This window comes from Synchiropus splendidus, chromosome 7, assembly GCF_027744825.2.
Source record: "Synchiropus splendidus isolate RoL2022-P1 chromosome 7, RoL_Sspl_1.0, whole genome shotgun sequence".
Taxonomy (NCBI): domain Eukaryota; kingdom Metazoa; phylum Chordata; class Actinopteri; order Syngnathiformes; family Callionymidae; genus Synchiropus; species Synchiropus splendidus.
In genome coordinates this window covers 26,323,697-26,341,432 of record NC_071340.1, presented here as the reverse complement: position 1 = coordinate 26,341,432, position 17,736 = coordinate 26,323,697, and the positions used below count along the sequence as shown (strand labels likewise).

The following is a 17,736-nucleotide window of genomic DNA, read 5'->3' as shown; positions in this document are numbered from 1 at the left end:
TCATATATATTCTGGAGTACACAGCATTGCTTCTTGTGTTTCGTTGAGTTGGTTTTCTGGGTCAAGTTACTTTCCAAAAATTCTCAATTTTAGCTCATAAAAATGTGTATGTTGTAGCTCCTGATTTCACAGTGAGGAAAAAAAATGTAACTTTTAAAACCCAGGCAGAACAGGATTTAAACAACCCTCACTCCACTTTGAGTGTGTTGTCCCAGTCAGGAGCAGGGACTGATGCTGTGTATTGTTCCCACTGCTAATGTCATCTGGACCCTGCCACTCAGCTCCCAGCACAACTTCACGTGCTCAAGTGTTTGTGTGCAGGCGGTGACTCAGAGAGGCAGATATCATTCAGTCCAGAGCTGGTGAAGCAGGCAGCACCAGGCCTGAGCGTGTGTGTGTGTGTGTGTGTGGTGGGTGGAGCCTCGCGGCCGGTTCCTAGGACAACACATGAAACATTGGCATCAGCAGGCAGTTCCACGTTCCCTGCGTTGGAAGTGCAGCAGCTGCAGCAGCCCGGTTTGCTCCGCACCGTCGAGCAAATATTGTGGATCTATGACGCCGCAGATTCCTCCACGGCTCTGAACGACTGAAGAAATGTGAGTCAACCTTCTTCCTCGACTTAAGTTTCAGCAGAGAATGGACATGAGTCGTGATGATAATGTCGTCTCTCTTTAGGATCTGCTTCCTGGTCGGTCACAGTTGAAGCAGGGAATTATTTCACTGTCAGTTTACCATAATAAATTCTTTAGGGAAATGAGATGTATTTTCAACACAAAAATCTGGAACTATTTCCGAGAGCTTCTTGTTCTTTTGTGGAGGCACATGCAGCTCCAGATGCTCATCCATGTCACCACTGACCTGCACAGCTTTCCTCAGGACGGTCGTATTTTATGGGGATTTCATAAGTGACAGCAGGCAGCAGGAACAGTTGCAGGACGGCTGTTAGCGACCTGAAGAGTTCGCAGTGTGGTTTTCAAGTAAAGGCACTCTGGTTTCCTCCCTCCGTCCAAAAACATTTGAATATTAACTGCACTTCTGCTGTTGGAGAAGCCAGAAAATGGAGCAGTGCCAACTACTTGATCTCCTTTGGAGTGTACTGTACACGATCAACAAAATAAATAAACAACATGTACAGGCAGGTCGTGTCTGCACATCAGCGGAGTCCAAACCGGTTTTGTTCCAACCTGTGCATGACACAGTCTGTCTGGCGTTTCATCTGGCTCCTCTTTGGTTGAACCCATCTTACTGACTCTCACGAGGTGTTTTGGGATTTGCCTGACGTCCTCCAGAGGCCAGTCTAGTGAGGAGAACTGTTTCTTACATCACAAACCAAATGATTTCATTTCTCAATTTTAAATTCATTTAAAAATGTTTTGTCTCATTTGCCTGTAGCTCCTCCACCCTAATTTCCCTTTATTTAATCTTGTCGCTTTTATATTTTTGTATATATTATTATTCTATTTATCTTTTCTCTTATCTTCTATATATCTATTCTTCAATATTTTTTCAACTTTACAATTTGACACTTAACCTAAGCTAAGTGTTAGCGCTAGCTTAGGTGTTTTAATAAAAAAAATATATAAATATGAAATATATATAGAAATATATGTATTTATTTATTTAAAGACTGTTCTCCATTGTTGCTTTATTATATTTTGTAAATAGAACAAAACTCATCTTCCAAAATGCACAGAACATTTTGGGGAAAGTATCAAGCTGGTAATAAGCACATGTACAAATAACTAATTCACATTTAAGGTGTTTATGGCGGCTGGTGGTGACTGACTGATGACCCCTCCTCCTGCTTCAGTTCGGTTTTATGGCAACATTTGGCCAGATTTCCGTCTCCTGAACACAGCTTATTTGTCCTTATGGGTTGCATGGGGAGTGTGTTCCATATCACAGCATGGGAGTCAAACACAACCTCCGCCGTGTGAAGGTCAGAGCGGCCTCTTAGTCTCCAATCTTTGAAGCCAGATGTGTGACCTTCACAGTGATTCTTCTAAGGTCTGCAGAAGGTTCATTCACATGTTTCCACCTGTGGCTCGGGTCACAGCAAAAGCCTCTTTGCTGTCTGTGGCTTGCTCAGCGTGTGTTGTATCTACATGTTTGTCGCTCATTTGAGTCCATGTTGTGTGTTGTTCCTCCACAGCTTCCGCTCAGAGACGTCGGCTCCAGTGGCTGCAGGATGCACATGAATAGCGTAATAAACCAATGGAGTAAGTACCGCCGGAATACGGACCTGTTTCCAGTGACACGCTCCCGTCTCTTTATCAGCCTCTGTCATGTCTGGGCCGCTGTTCACAACATTCACTGTCCTGGATTCTGGGGTGGGATTTGATCTCCTTGTTGTTTCAGCGAGGTTTTTTGTTGTTGTTGATGTTCAACTCTGAGTTTCAGGCTGAGGCTGGTAACAACTGTGGTTACTGCACAGAAGAAGAGAAATATATTCTTCTGGTGATGAGAGGTTTAGAGCGCAGCGACAGGATGCCACACGTTTGAGGAGAAAAGTCTGAGCTTCGGAAACTAGTCGCAGCTGGAACTCTGGACTCAGCTTGCTGGCAGCTCCTCTGCAGGATCTGATGGAGCCAGAGACGGCAGTGTGTTGTCGCTTTTCATTGACTCTCACAGCAGAAAAAGGGCTAAAGTTCTGACTCCCCAATCTGCCATGTTGACTTCTCCCCAGTTCTCTTTAGCAGTGGCCTCCAAAGCTGTGATCTCCCCAGTGTAGGTGCATTTTTCTGCTGTTTATATCAGCATGCAGTGAAGTGTGACTGGTAATGTCAGCTCTTTCAAGGGCGCCTCTTAAGGTGGACTGTTAAGGAGGAGCGTTAAGGATGTACGAAGCGCTCTGCTGTTCTCCAAATTTCCAGCGGCAGCTCGATGCAGAGTAAAAATATAATAATAAGTTAAATGATAACTTAACTTAAATGATAAGTTAAACCTTGATGCGAAAGGGTCTTCATTACGCAGGTCTACTCCGTTACAACTCTCACCTCAGTGACCCTTCAAGTGATGTGAGCACAGAACGACTGCATTAAACTTAAGTTAAACTGACTTTTCAATTGGTGGGAAATTAAAGTTTTATCAGTTTCTTCATTGTGCCTCATAACACAACCAGAGTCAAGGCTCCGCCCCCTTGACACAGTCCCAAGGTTGGCAGTGAAAACACACACACTTGGACGGCTCCATGAACCGGAGTTGTGGGACGCACACTCAGAGAAAGAACACGAGTGAGAGGCTTCACATTCACCGTCGATGACCCCAGAAGTGGTCAGCATCACGTTTTCCTAGCGCTTCATGGACATGGCAAACATGGAGCTTTGGCTCGAACAGAAGATGAGTTCAGTTGTGAGCTGGTGGGAGGCGAGGAAAACAGACGGACGCATTGTACTGTTGCACATTTGTCCACGACCCCTGACACTGTAGCCCACTCACCCGCTCCCACAAGGACCGTGTTGTTCTTCAGCAGCGAAGAACACACACTCAACCTCAATCCTCCGACCTTTTGTGTGCTGGCTTTTGTGTGTTTTTATGACTGAGTGAACAATTCCTGAGCTTTCAATATAGCACTGAGATGTGATAGTAGCTTTGACTGTACTCGGTTCAGGACAGTAGTAGTTAAAAAAAGAGTATGGAGTTTTGTTTGCACCCGGACTTCAGGACCACAGGAAGTGGAGATTCATCTTGTCCCTCAGTTGGTCAGTCAAACATGTAAAGCTTGGGAAGCTGAGCTGAAGTCTGTAAGAGAAGCTGGAAGCAGGAGCATGTATAATGCAGTGCTAATGAAAGAAAGAAAGCAGGGAGGAGTGGAGGAGTCTCTCATTTGGCCGGTGACACTCACTAACAGAGGAGCCTCATAAAAACGTGTTCAGTGTCAGCTTCCCCGCAGGATAGTCGAGTCGATGCTGCACAAGGTCAGGTACCTCTTCTGCCCAGAGGGAAGTCCAGTCCAGATCTCACGTTGAGACCTCTGTACCTTCCTCTTGGCTACATGTCCTGCAGCAGCCATCTGTCGTAGTTCCAATGTAGCGCTGTATTATGCTTATGTCCTCGCTACAACTTGAAGATGTGTCGAAGAAATGGACCTGCTGTTGTGGTAAAGTCCACTCAGGCTCTGCTAAAGCAGTAAAGCAAGTGAATATTATCATTAACTGGACGACCGCCGACAGCACTTCCATTCACTTCACCGTCTTTTCACTTCCCCAGTCTATTCATCTGAATCATAAACGACCACATTCAGCATTTCAATCCTTCGTTTTAGCAGTTGTTGACATGCAAACACTTGCAAAGGTGTTAAACATAGAGTTGAAAATGTGTCATTTTTAATACTGCAGCCTGATGACAAAGCAGTTTAGTATTTGGCCATGCAGGATCAGGAGCCTTATCGTGTCTCACAGGCTTGTGTTTAAAAGAATAATAAATAATATTGATGACATTCATTTTTAACCTTTTTAAGCATAGAATTCATGTGTGCAAATGGGAGGGAGGCAGGTGGACTTGGGAAGATGAAGGAGTAGAGTCAAAACATGGGGTCAGTTACCAGTGTAGCAGACAGGAATTAAGAGGGGTGAAGAATAGAGTGCGGGCAGGGAGGAAGAGATGGAGACAGCTGATGGCTGATCTGTGACAGCAGTGTACCAGCCAGACCAGTGTGTCCTGGGGTCTCACATCATATACTGGGGCTGCTGTGGGTCAAACCAAAAGATCATTTTTACACCCATTTATGCTGCCTTTTCACTGATCACATGCTTCTTTATGTTGGTATTGCTGTTCACCAATATATCCAGCAGGGGGAGCAGCCCAGAGTTAAACCTTTATGACAACAACACACTCCAAACCAACATGGCGACTGTGGAGTCAGTGTTGATCCTGTAGCTCTGGCACAGAAGAGGAAACGGAGGCAGCGTTGTAGGACGCAGTGGTCGGTGAGGAGGTGAAATATATGGCCACTGGAGGACGGAGAGTTTCCACCATCTTCTTCCTGTCTCACTAGAGCTACAGATCGTGAAGTAACAGCAACACTGCCCCCCATGGTTTCAGGTGGTACTGCTCCGTTTGGTTTGCATCCATAAGCTTGGTGGAAACGTGCAGAAATACAGAGGAAATAAAGGCAGAGCACCTAACGTTGAGCATAAATGGACCTTTTTGGTTTCACCGCAGCACACATGCAGGTAAAGGGCAGCTTTGGCCAGAGCTGGAGTGAAAGGGAAGGCCTGTAGGAGGGTAGTGAGACCTGCTGTGATGAATGGTTTAGAGAGACACCCGCTCTGACAAAGGCCCTTTACACACGCTCACTTCATGGCTTTGTCTGACATCTGATCACATGACCACATTTATTTACACACGGCTGTAAGGCGCTTCCTCAGTGACATGCATGGTGCTGATGGGGATTTCAACATGGCTTGTTGAATGAGCGAGGCAAGCTTCACGCTCAATAACACAAAGCGATTGATCTTTTGTCGCTCCAGCAGAACATCACGCAGATCCATCTGCTCCCGGCACCGTCACCAGGTCGCTCTATTTTTACCCCTCCACTGTGGCGACAACATGAGGGGTTTGGAGCCTAATGGCTTCCTGAAAATCATGCCATTAACACTGGTGGAAGCAGCTGAAGGCACAGTGGGGCCAGTCATGAGCGACAACATTCTGGTTCATAGACAAAAATGACGGGAGTCAAAACATCTATCAATTAAAAATGTCAAAGATTTTTACAGCGAAGAGAAAAGCAGACCACGCTAACATTGTCTGCAAAGATTCTCTGAGCTTCAACTCTGCTCTGGTCCAAACTGGAACCTTTGTTGTGCTCTTCAGATATAGTTTTATCAGACCCAAACATGACGATGATGGAAAATTGTCCCTGGTGAACAGATAATCTCACGCCACTCCGCTTGTATTCAGAACAACAGCGATGCTGCCACGTCTTTGCTCAGGTGACTACAAAGTGCAGGTGAGAGCAACATCCTTTAAGTGGTGTGGCGGCCCACTATCGATCCAAGTGTCAGATGATCTGATGGATCACATCCCGTCATCTGTCAGCAGACCTGTGGTGCCAGGAGCTGTGTGACGGGGGATGCTTCAGGAAGCCTCCGTGGTGTTATGTTCTCATGCATGGATGTCACAACTACAGTCACGTGGTGCCAGCCGTAGATGAGCCCTGGACACTGGCCCTGAAAAGTGATTTGATTTTGCTCCTGTTCTGTTTGGACTAAAGATTTGCACATGATGAGCTCCTGCGTTGAGCGACACGACCGCCACCCGCTGTCCCACCAAGCTCATTGCAAACTGAAAATGGGTTGAAAAATGTCACCCTCAGCCTGACTCTAACGGTGTGTTACATAGACGTTAGACGCAAGTGGACCTATATATGTTGACGCTGAGGCTGCAGGGTGTTAGCTCATAAATGTAGTCACTGGAGTGCAAACATTTTCCTTCACATGTAGCCTGGAACGCTCCTCCTTACTGACGGTGCAGACGCCATGACTGAAACGCACGGCTGTTTGAGGGGACACGTTACGATATGTGGATCGAATAGTGCGTCACCCCATGGCTCACGCAAAAGTCACCATATTATATCACGCCATGGGAGTGAGACTGTGTTGGTAACTAGATTCTAATCGCTTGTCTCCTATTCTACAGTCTCTTCTGACTCCAATGTTCTGATTTTTTCACTTCAATATATGTCACTAATCCAATGGGAAACGTGAAATAGAATATATTCACAACACACAAATGCATGAACCATCATTTTTACGCTCACTTGGTGGATTTAGATGGCGAGAGCTAGTCATGAGTTGATGAAGCTTCATGAAACACTGTCCTAATTTTCAGAGGCCACCAGGTGACGCTGTCTGCTGTGAAATGTTTGGACTTGAACAACTCATTCAGTGAAACCTCACATCATTTCTGAACCAAAAGCGCCATCTAGTGACCTCTGAACATGAGGACAATGTTTCATCAACCCTGCAGTACTGTTTCATGATACCTCATCTGCCTATCACTAGTGTGAACTCCCCCAAGTAGAGAGGATTTTTGCTCATTTGAACAACAACTTCCATGAGTTCAGGTTGCGGTTCTTCTTGCTATCAGTGTGTTCCACTTTGAGAGGCGAATCCACTTTTTTATTTGTGTTGTGCTGTTGTTGATTCTTTGTACTGATGCTCCGTCACGTTACATCATTTTATTTCCACTCCTCGAGGGCTCAGGCTCGGTCAACCACAGTAAGTCAACACACTCCCTTCTGGAGTTTGAGGCTGACAGCTGCAGTTCAAATATCTCCACAAGTCTCTGCTCAGACTGAGGAGTTTTGCGGGGCGCCAGTTGAAGGTTTGAGGAAAAACCACACCTGAGTGCGAGCTGCATTTTCCTGTAAAGTGCCCTCACTCAGCCGGGTGGGCGTCAGCGGGATGGCGGTCAGCACTGTCATGGTCACTTCTCACCGAGCTGCGAACACCGTCCTTCACCACAGTTTTCGCAACCTTCGCATTCCAAATGTGAGCAAGCACGAAGTTGACGGGCTGAAACCCGTCACTTGTGTGCTGACGCAGCAGACTGAGGCATCAAAATGCAATGCATAATCCATCCCATTATTTTTAATAGGATATTTTAATGTGATTTTTCCGGCCTCTCGGAGGATCAGGGCCTGTGGTAGACCAAAGCCTCAGCCTTGCAAATATTTCCCATGATGTCAGGCACTGCCCACATGGCTGTTTGAGCGCTCACTCTGTTTGGGAGGAAAACAGACACACACAGCGGGAATCTGTGGAAAACCAAGAGTCTGGTGGAAAATGTGCGAGTGAGAATCTGGAAACTCAAGGATGGCATTTAGTGGCATCCGATGAAATTCTTTGGCTGAACATTTTCAGAGGGGTTCAGAGAGGTACATTCATTTCGCTGTTTGCCAGTCGGACACCGACCACTGCTGCCACATTATCACCAGAGCATCAGGTTCTAGATTCAGCTTCGCAAAACTGGAGCCAGCAGCCGAGGCTAAGAGGCGTGGTCTTCCTTCCCACTGCCCGGACACCTCCTCCTGCTCTTCTGGATGGGAGAGTAGAACCTTCTTCACTGCAACAGAGTGTCCTTCTGAGGGTCTTGCATTGACCTTAGTCATGGTTCGATGCGGCATCATGAAGCAGTATTGCAGGGTTAAAGAAACGGTGACCTCAATTTCAGAGGCCGCTGTTGGTTTAGAAATGATGTGAGGTTTCGTTGAATTGGTTGTTCAAGTCCAAACATTTTGCATAAGTCAATGCCATCTGGTGGCAACTTATATGTGACTATATTATATGACTTAAAGGTCAATAACTCTGTTATTATAAGATGGCTGCTGCCCATGAGTCTCGTCGGTCTGACTGTCCAGACCCAGATGTGTCAGCGTGTTACCGTGTGCCGTCCTCTGTCATCACTGTGCCACTGAGAAATGCTGCCCTGGTGGAAATCTGACCTCCATCTTGTCACACTAGTCGTCTGGAATCTGAGACCCTCTGGAAGGAACCAAAGTAAACTCCACTCTCTAAATCATCAGGGGAGAATTGGGCTTCATGAAACAGTGGCCTCATTTTCAGAGACCACCAGATGGCACTCTGCTGTAAAATCATTTCTAAACTCAATATGTGGCGTCACATTCAATACCGATGTTTCAGACTTGAGAATCGGCCGATACCGATCCGATTTGATACCTTCTACTTGTCACTCAAAGAGTTGCTAAGTAAGTTTATGGCTATGAAGTGTTGAACACTGACGCCTAAACACACCAGTCCACTGACGTTGAGCACAACTGCTTTGGCTGCATTAGGACCTAAAGCTGTAAAAGGTATAAATAAAAGTGCAAGATGACAAAAGGGTCAAACCTGATACAGATCCAGGCCGATACCGATAATCCCTAATGGACAAGGTTGAGCATATTATTGTTATTTTAGTGTTACTTTAATGTCACTTGTGACAGTTTACAAGGCGAGAACACATTCCTAGTTGATGGTATTTATTTGATCATGTCATGAATTCTGATTTAAGAGGCATCTTCATGGCATCACTCCTCTCGATTGGGTCCGGTCAAGTTCCGACTATTGCGTTGTATGTACCCTGCTCTACCTGCTCTTCCTCAACATTTAGCTATTAGTTCGGATGCAAGTCGTGGGCTCGGACTCGGAAATCCTGGTGATGCCAGACACCCTGGCAACATGAGAGGCTTGTGCATTGTTGCATTCATGGACTGGTACAGGTTTGTTTTTGACTGTATTTGTCTGTGACTAAAGCAGAGGCCAGTTTCAGAAGGTGGGACATTGTTCCTGTGGCACATCGTTTCACTCTCATGGATCTTTAAATCTGTGAAAGCCTTGTCATGTGTGATAGTTCAGTTCCCTCACTCACTGTTCCAACATTTGTCAAACCTCTGTAGGACGCAACACAATGGCCCAATCACGGATTCATGTCATGTTCAAAGCCGTGTGAAAGGAAGGCTCTGCCTCTCATTAGCTGCTCGAATGAGGGGGTGGAGCCTGAAACAAAAGAGGTGAACGATCTGTCGTCCAAAATAGACCCGGACGCTGCCCAAAGCATCTCTGATGGTGACCTCTCGTCATCTCGTGTGGGACGGATTCAACAGTCAGTCCCCGGCACAGACATGGAAGACAACAGGCTTTTGGATTTGAACAGTGTAAACACTCCACTGAACCTCATGCTGCTTGTCTGTCCCTGTCCAGCCGACATCTCCAGCATGTGTGACGTGGACGTGTCCCCCGAACCCACCAGTCCCACCCTGTTGGGCGAGTCCTCAGACAAGTACTACCATGTGGATCGCTGGCAGAAGCTGCGCACGGCCGTCCGTAAGCTGGAGTTCTGGGAGAACTTCTCGGCCGAGCTGATCGGGAGCGGCTTCTTCTCCATGGTCTACAAGGTAGGGTGTCCTGGTGTCCTCCCACGCTGCGGCCTGCGTGCCACTCTTCAAAGCTCGCTTTGTCTCGCTCGCTAATTGGGACATTCTTCCCATGCTGTGATTGGCCAACCCGCTCTGAATAACACGGGGGCGCAGCTCCGTTCTGACACGGGCTTTCATGGACGGTCACTTGTTCGAAGCCTGTCTTAAACTTGTGATGGTGCTGAATGGCAGGGTGGAGGCCCCATGGAGGAGGGAGCTCTCAGCCAAATTCACCTTGACGTGGAAACACACAAAGTGACTTTAATAAACTCACGAATCTGATTCAAACAAGTAAAACAAAAAACATTTTTCATTTTTGTCTCGTATGTTTATATGGAATTCCAATTTTCTATTTTTAAATGTGTCATGCTGAAACATGAACAAATGCACGTGGGGCTGAAAAAAAGAAAGAAAAAGAAAAGAATAGACATAGACAGAAATAGAATTCAAATGCAAAACAAAGGCTGAATAATGGAATTACACTGACAAGAGATTTAGAAAATCAGACTTCAAAAAGTGTGGAGATAAAAATTGAAGCGTCAAAGGCTCAAACAATTTCAAGTGGAAATACATACATTTTAAATATCAGATGTAGTAAAAAATACCCCTTGCCAAACAACAATGTAATAACTGTGCAAGCAACAACCATCGGCCGAATGTTTTGAGGTGATTGTGTGGAAGGATCTATCTATCTGTCTACTGACTCATTTCTTATGGGAACCAAGCGCTTACTTAGTTTGTTTATGCCGGAGTCTGGCCCTGCACACAGTACAATCACAGTGACTCATGAGGGCCGAATAGCTGGAGCCAGGGGCCTTTGTGTCGTCCTCGGCTCAGACTTAACTGTGAGACCGTTTGTAAAACACTAAAATTCATCGTTCTCTTACCATGAACCATTTTTTTATTTAAAATATTGAAAATAATTTTCGCATAAAGTACTACTCACATCCTTGCGGATAGTGATCTGTGTGTACAAGTGATGAGGCATCATGAAACAGTATTGCAGGGTTGATGAAACACTGTCCTGGTTTTCAGAGGCCACTAGATGGCGCTCTTGGTTTAAAAATGACTATCACTAGTGTGTCACGAAGCCTCGTATACCCACCTCTAGTGTGTCACGAAGCCTCGTCTACCCATCACTAGTGTGTCATGAAGCCTCATCTACCCATCACTACTGTGTCACGAAGCCTCGTCTACGCATCACTACTGTGTCATGAAGCCTCATCTACCCACCTCTAGTGTGTCACGAAGCCTCGTCCACCCACCTCTAGTGTGTCACGAAGCCTCGTCCACCCACCTCTAGTGTGTCACGAAGCCTCGTCCAGCCACCTCTAGTGTGTACATGCATCTCACTCTTCTGTAAGCACCGATGTTTCTCCGAGGTCCGTTGTCTGAACTGATCCGAGGTCACTCTCACAGGCGACACATAGCACCACCCGCAAGGTGATGGTGGTGAAGATCTACAAGAACGACGTGGACCAGGACAGCATCGTGCGTGAGATCAGCCTCCTGCAGAAACTCTCCCACCCCAACATCGTCAGGTAACACGTTCGCTCGTCTCTCCCACTCACATCACGCTCTCACTCCTGTCGCCAAGTCTTCAGCTTCACCAGCCGTCTGGCCGCATCACAGGCTCTTCACTGCCCACGTTTCAGCCTTATTATCACACCCTTCCCTGGGTTTGTGTCCACTATCGTGTGCACTGTGTCGAGTAAAAGCACAGCCCGCCTCTGTTGAGTCTTGGTAGAAGCTGGTCACCTGACCCCGGACTCTGCTGCGAGCATATCATTATCTGATCACCATGGTGAACCTGCTCGCCCACGCTGGATTAATTGGTCCGCAGGATTTATTTGTTCTCAGAGATGCTCTGTGTGGTTGACTCAGTTGTGCAACGCTCCAGTGAGCATAAATGTGTGGAGCTGTATCTTTCCAGAATGGATCGGTGAAAGAACCACTGACCCGCAGTCAGGAGTGACAGGCAGGTGAAGGTTCATGAGACAGTGTCCTCATTTTCAGAGCTCACTAGGTGGCGCACATGAAGTTAGGCTTCACTGAAATGGCTGTTTGAAGCCACAATAAATAAATAGTGCAGAGAGTGCCATCTAGTGGGCTCTGACTAGGAGGACAGTGGTTCATGAAGCCTCAAATCTGATTTGTAAATAAAGAAAAATGTGCAACTGTAATGTCACAGCGAAGCTCTAAATGAACCATGTGATTTGTCCATACCAAAACTGCATTTTTTTTAAGAACCGTGTGACTAGATTTTAAAAAGAGAATCAAAATTAAGATAAATTATTTTATATACACAGCTTAATGCTTGTGATATGCTTCAGGGAATAAAATAAATAAATGAAGAAGGCTGACACAGCAACATAAAAAGACGTATTGTTGTACTGTGCATCATTGATATTTGTTTTCATCTCAGCCCACATCCTCATGGTTCGTGTCTTCATTTTTTAAAATTCTGTCTCATCATAAAACTTCAATATGCGAGTATGTAGTTTGAGTTTATCATTTATTATTAATGTATTATTATTATTGTTTAAACCAGTAGCTGCAGTTTTAGCTTGTATTTCTAGAGTCATTTATGATGTGTGATTAGAATTTTTAATGCCTTTGTTTCAGATATTTGGGGATCTGTGTCAAGGAAGATAAACTCTATCCAATTCTAGAGGTGAGTTGAAATTCACATTTTTTTCAGAGGTGAGTCATGTTTGTGGAGTTTAGTGGGAGTTTTCTGGACTCGCCTGAGCTCACGGCTTGGGAAGATTTTTCTATTACAAGACCCAGATGAGCTGCCACACGAGGAATTAGCTCTACAGGTCTCACTCCCGAAAGGCGTCCTGTCAAAGGGGGATCCTTTCCTACTTGGGGTTGAAGCGTCTCGGGTCCTGACTGAGTGGCAGATGGTGGGGACGTTCGGAAGCTGCTGTTTGGGATTCTGCCTTGCTGTTAACCTGAAATGAAGCGCTCAGTCCCGGCTCTCTTTGCTTCGAGAGCTGCCTCTGCGACCTGAGTTTGAATTCACCAGAGGAAGAGAAAGAGAACATTAAAAATAAAAAAGTGCCACTTTAAAAAATACACAGAAAATGTTGGTTTGTTGTGTTTTATTTAATAGAAACCACATTCAGCTTATAGATGTTTAATGGGTCTCACACATTTTAAAATCTACCTTCAATTCTGATGCATTGTAAGGGACGAGAAATACTCCGAACGAACAATTAAAATAAATAATAATAAGAAAACCGAGGAAGTTATGTTGCCGTTTGAATCAGAATGATGAAAAAAACAAGGCACAGGACAAAAAAAAATGTCAGAAACATTTTGACATGATTGGTTTTATAGTTTATAGGCCGCACTTTTCCCATGTCTGATCCAGAACCTCTCTGTAGACACTTCCATTTTGATGTGATTATAGCTGTGAAGTCTGAAGCAACTTCATTCTAATGTAACACTGTCTCTCACAAGATGATATCTGATGGGCAGACGGGACTTTTCCTGTGTATCGCGGTCCCTGTTTGCCTGACATAAATGAAGATCCATTCACCAAAGAGGCTCTGAACCCCGGGCAAACGTGAGTGATCTATGTCTCCTAGTACGTGAACGGCGGCTGTTTGGAAGAGCTGCTGGCCAAGAAGGAAATCCTCCTGAGCTGGAGGGAGAAAGTGGATCTGGCCAGTGACGTCAGCAGAGGCATGATCTACTTGCACTACAAGAACATCTACCACAGAGACCTCAACTCCAAGGTAACAGATGCGGACACTCATATGTTTGATGTGAAGCCTCTGAGCAAAGCAAAGCAGGACACATACGTCTTCAATGCAGTGCACCTTCACCTGTTTGAAACCACTTAACTAACTGAAAATAACGGCGCCTGCAGCTGAGGGATGCCTCTGCATGTGGAGCTCACAACATCCCGATTGTACTGATGGAGCATGAGCGCATGTGTGTGCAGACGGTTGCCGGGTGACTCAGAAGAATGAGTTGGCAGTTCAAACACAAGAAGTTAACACGACGGTCGCTCTGTTGTGATGCTAATTTCACTGTCGCTAAAGTGATGTTGCCACACACAAAGCTCTCGTTCAAACACACACACCCTGGAATTTGGAGGCCGGCAGAGGTCACTCACCTCTGTCCGAGCAACGGCCGTCCCTGCAACTGATTTGCATCATCGACAGCAGCACCTGCGCAGAGCTCCTGTATACGCTGGCTGAGAAGTGCAAAGCACTTGTGAAACACATTCACAAACAGATTTACAAACTTCTTTAGCAATTTAGAAGTGAATTTCCAAATTTGTAAAGGTGTTTTCAGAGACTGTAGACTTGTTTTCACAGTTTGTAAAAAGGCCAGTGCCACATTTACCAAAAGAAATGTTTGTTGAAGAAGTTTGTAAATTTGTTAGAAATCTTTGTCAATGTCTTTTGCTCTTTGTAAATTTGTTGCTTAAAGTTTGTAAATTCATTTCAAGAAATCGTTGTCAGTGTGTTTTGCTCTTTGTAAATTTGTTCCTAGAGTTTGTAAGTTTGTTTCAAAATTTTGCAAATGTCTTTTGCTGTCTGTAAATGTATTCCAACAGTTTGTAAATTTGTTTGTAAATGTGTAATGCACTTCTGAGCCACCGTACCTACAGCACCTTCATGATGATGAACAACACAAACTAGTGGTCACAATGTTGTGCCCTTCTTCTGTCGACTGAATCGCAGCTGGGACAGTTAGCACTTGCTCGTCACAACCGCACAAGCTTTTAATTCTAAAGTCCTTTCTGTTCAACTCCATCAACACGCTGCACTTTGGCTGAGCACTTTGGTTTGAGATTTAGAGTAAATTCAGAGCCTCCGTCTGCTGTGGCCGGATTTCTCCCAGGACAAGAGGGTGGGAAAGCTGCCTCCACTCTCAGTGAAAGATTGTCCCGCTATCCCATCCATGATGATCTGCGGTGTCCGCAGAACTGCCTGATCCGGGTCACGTCTCGTGGACGGGAGGCTTTGGTGACAGACTTTGGACTGGCCCGCGAAGTGGTGGAGCCGCCAGTCAAGGACCCGGGCAGGAAGCTGTCGCTGGTGGGCTCGGCTTTTTGGATGGCACCTGAGATGCTGCGAGGCGAGCCGTACGACCGGAAGGTCATTTAAAACTGCTGCACAGATTCACTTAATCCTCGCCGTTTTCACGCTGATCTTTCCTTTCTGTCTCCAGGTGGATGTTTTCTCCTTCGGTATCGTTCTGTGTGAAATCCTGGCCAGGATTCCTGCCGACCCTGAGATTCTGCCCAGGACTCAGGTGAGCCTCTGCTCTCCACTGTCCAGGCATCACTGTCTCATCCCACCAGACGGCCCTGTCTGCTCTACAATCTTTGGATGGGAGCAACATAGCTAGACCAACAGCGCCACCTGCTGAGCTCTACTTCAAAATATTACTGGCATTCATGGCTAAGAATGGGTTTGTGTGCGCAGAATTACGGCCTCAACGTGGAGGCCTTCCGAGGCCTGGTGAGAGGGTGTCCCGAGCGCCTGGTGGACCTGGCGTCCCGCTGCTGCATGGTGAGTAAGATAAAGTGGCGACATGTAGGGTGACGGTGCAACACTCCCACGCGTGTCACCTGTCTCCAGAACACTCTGGCTGCTCAAAACCACAGAATCTTTGGCTGGATCAGATGTGACTGTGATCCAAAGTGTCTACTAATACTTGCAGCAAGTGTGTGAAAGAAACAAAAACATTATTATTATTATTATTATTATTATACATTATTAATATTTTTTTAATTGTTCATTTAAACCTTATTTCTTATCCCTCAAAATATATATTATTAAATTAAATTATTAACTGTCTTTATATCATATTTATATCATATTTACACACTTAACCCAAGATATTCAAAAATTCATGATTTACATTGAGAAAATGAAATGTTTTAGAGTAAGCACATATTGCCATACTGTCATTCCATGTTTCTCTGTTTCATATTATTCATTTTTGTTAAATATTTATATCAAAACATCAACATTTAAGATTAGTATTTGTTGGCCCCGAGTCTCAGCCACAATACATACTGTGGTCCTGAATTGAATTCCGCACACCTGTGCCGAAGGCTGGTCTCTCTCCATCAAGGCCGTCTCTTATCTTTATTTTGACTCGACCTCGTGGCCACAGACTGTCCGTTGGGACGGCCATGGCTCGTTTCAACAGCCTTTTCTTGTGTCAGACTGGAGCCTTGATGTCCTCTGTCTTCACGTCTGTCGACCCATAGGTGGAGTCTTTCAGGCGGCCTGCCTTCACGGAACTGCTTGATGAACTGGGTGAGGTGGCTGAGACTCTTGAGCTGCTCCCAAAATCGGACCTGCCCACCAGCTGAGCGACCAGGCGCTGGCATGTCTTGGAAATGTTCATCACGTTCCTCCAGCCCCAGCCCGACACACGGGGGAACAACAGTGACACCGCATGACGGAATTGTTCGGACGAGGACTTTTTGCTCTGATCCACGTGTAAATAGGTATTTAGGTTTTTTTCTGACTCGTAGGAGTGAAGACACAAGTTTATCATCCTCCTGAGGAGATGCTCCACGACAGACTCTGGCAAGCGCTCGAAGGAGTCTCCAGATCAGATGTTCCACCTGGACTCTCCACTTTGCTTCTGTGTCTGAACAGGCTTTTAATCCGCTGAGATGTTTTGTACACCTGGTTTTACTGAGTTTAAATGCTATTTTCTGCTGTCAGCGACCACAATGGTATTTTCAATAATAAAAAAAACAACAACAATGTGAATATAAGTTTTTTTACTGTTCAACTTTAAAAAAAACTACAAAAGACAAAAAAACAAAAAAATAATATTGTCCAAAACTAGATGTATTGACTTACTCCAGCCACATTTGAATTATGACCAGCAAATTAAGGAAATAGATTTTGGGAATGCCCCTCTATATGGACGTGGTGTTTGTTCACAGACTCAGGGGTTCATGTCCAAGTGCCGCAAAAAACGCATGCTCTGCACTTTTCAAATCCCTCCAAACAGACAAAATAAGGCTCCATTTGGAATGACCTCAGCTTTCTGGCAGCATGTCGGCTATTGAAAAATATTGGGAAGCCTTGAGTTGAACTGACCGGAACTGGAAGTGGGGCAAAATTATATATATATATATATATATATATATATATATATATATATATATATATATATATATATATATATATATATATATATATATATATAATTAGACTATGATAAAAAACTATATAAATTGTGATTTTGTATTTATTTCAGTGTTGATATCTATGCATCTACTTTTCTTTATTTTATTGAAAATGTCAACTGAAAATGAAAGAGAGCTCAAGGACCTGGAAAAAGCTCAATTCTCCGATTATTTATCAAAAAGAACTAGTCGAAGGGTGTGAAGAAGAGCGGGGATGATCCACCAGGTGGCGCTATACACCCAGCTAAAAGGCTCCAACACAGGCAGTGGCTCTGAGATGATCCACTTCCACGTGGTTTAGATTGTCATGAAACAACTATTGAATCTACCAGCTCAGGAGGAACATAAATGGTCACGAATGTATGGCTGAATTGAATATATATCAGTCGAGTCAGCACTTTTCAGCGTAAGGTTTCATGGAAATAATTCCTTTCATCTTGCTCCGACAGACCTGGGCGACGGCTTCGCTCCTTTGAAGGCCTGAAGCCTGTTGAGCATAATCACAGCAGAACACAATGGCGCTGTTTTCAATGAAGCCACCAAAGTGAGAGGCGCCTTTTGAGCCTGGCAGCCATGAGAGCTCAGGTTTTGCTTCAGGTTTCATCTCAACAGGACACAAAGGACGCCGGCACAT

General features: G+C 45.1%; 1 protein-coding gene across 2 annotated transcripts; it reads left to right on the top strand.

Moving 5' to 3' along the window:
• Window positions 1–449: 449 nt before the first annotated feature.
• zgc:162952 (PKc_LIMK_like_unk domain-containing protein) lies at window positions 450–16,660 on the top strand. 2 transcript variants are annotated; one of them, XM_053871752.1, is made up of 10 exons: window positions 450–596; window positions 2,153–2,219; window positions 9,705–9,898; window positions 11,339–11,460; window positions 12,545–12,593; window positions 13,516–13,665; window positions 14,866–15,039; window positions 15,113–15,196; window positions 15,370–15,456; window positions 16,164–16,660. In XM_053871752.1, exons 2-10 carry the CDS (start codon window positions 2,189–2,191, stop codon window positions 16,266–16,268), a joined length of 996 nt encoding a protein of 331 aa, XP_053727727.1. In that variant the 5' UTR covers window positions 450–596; window positions 2,153–2,188; the 3' UTR covers window positions 16,269–16,660. The 2 variants fall into 2 exon arrangements, with proteins under 2 accessions (XP_053727727.1, XP_053727726.1); XM_053871751.1 differs by lacking the exons at window positions 450–596; window positions 2,153–2,219 and having other exon boundaries at window positions 2,234–9,898.
• The last annotated feature ends 1,076 nt before the right edge of the window (window positions 16,661–17,736 follow it).

Excerpts from the sequence above, each read along its gene's own strand:
- zgc:162952 (XM_053871751.1), top strand. The coding sequence starts at position 9,431 with ATGTCATGTTCAAAGCCGTGTGAAAGGAAGGCTCTGCCTCTCATTAGC. Across the intron at positions 12,594-13,515 it reads AACTCTATCCAATTCTAGAG|TACGTGAACGGCGGCTGTTT; the intron begins GTGAGTTGAAAT and ends TATGTCTCCTAG. Across the intron at positions 15,457-16,163 it reads TGGCGTCCCGCTGCTGCATG|GTGGAGTCTTTCAGGCGGCC; the intron begins GTGAGTAAGATA and ends GTCGACCCATAG.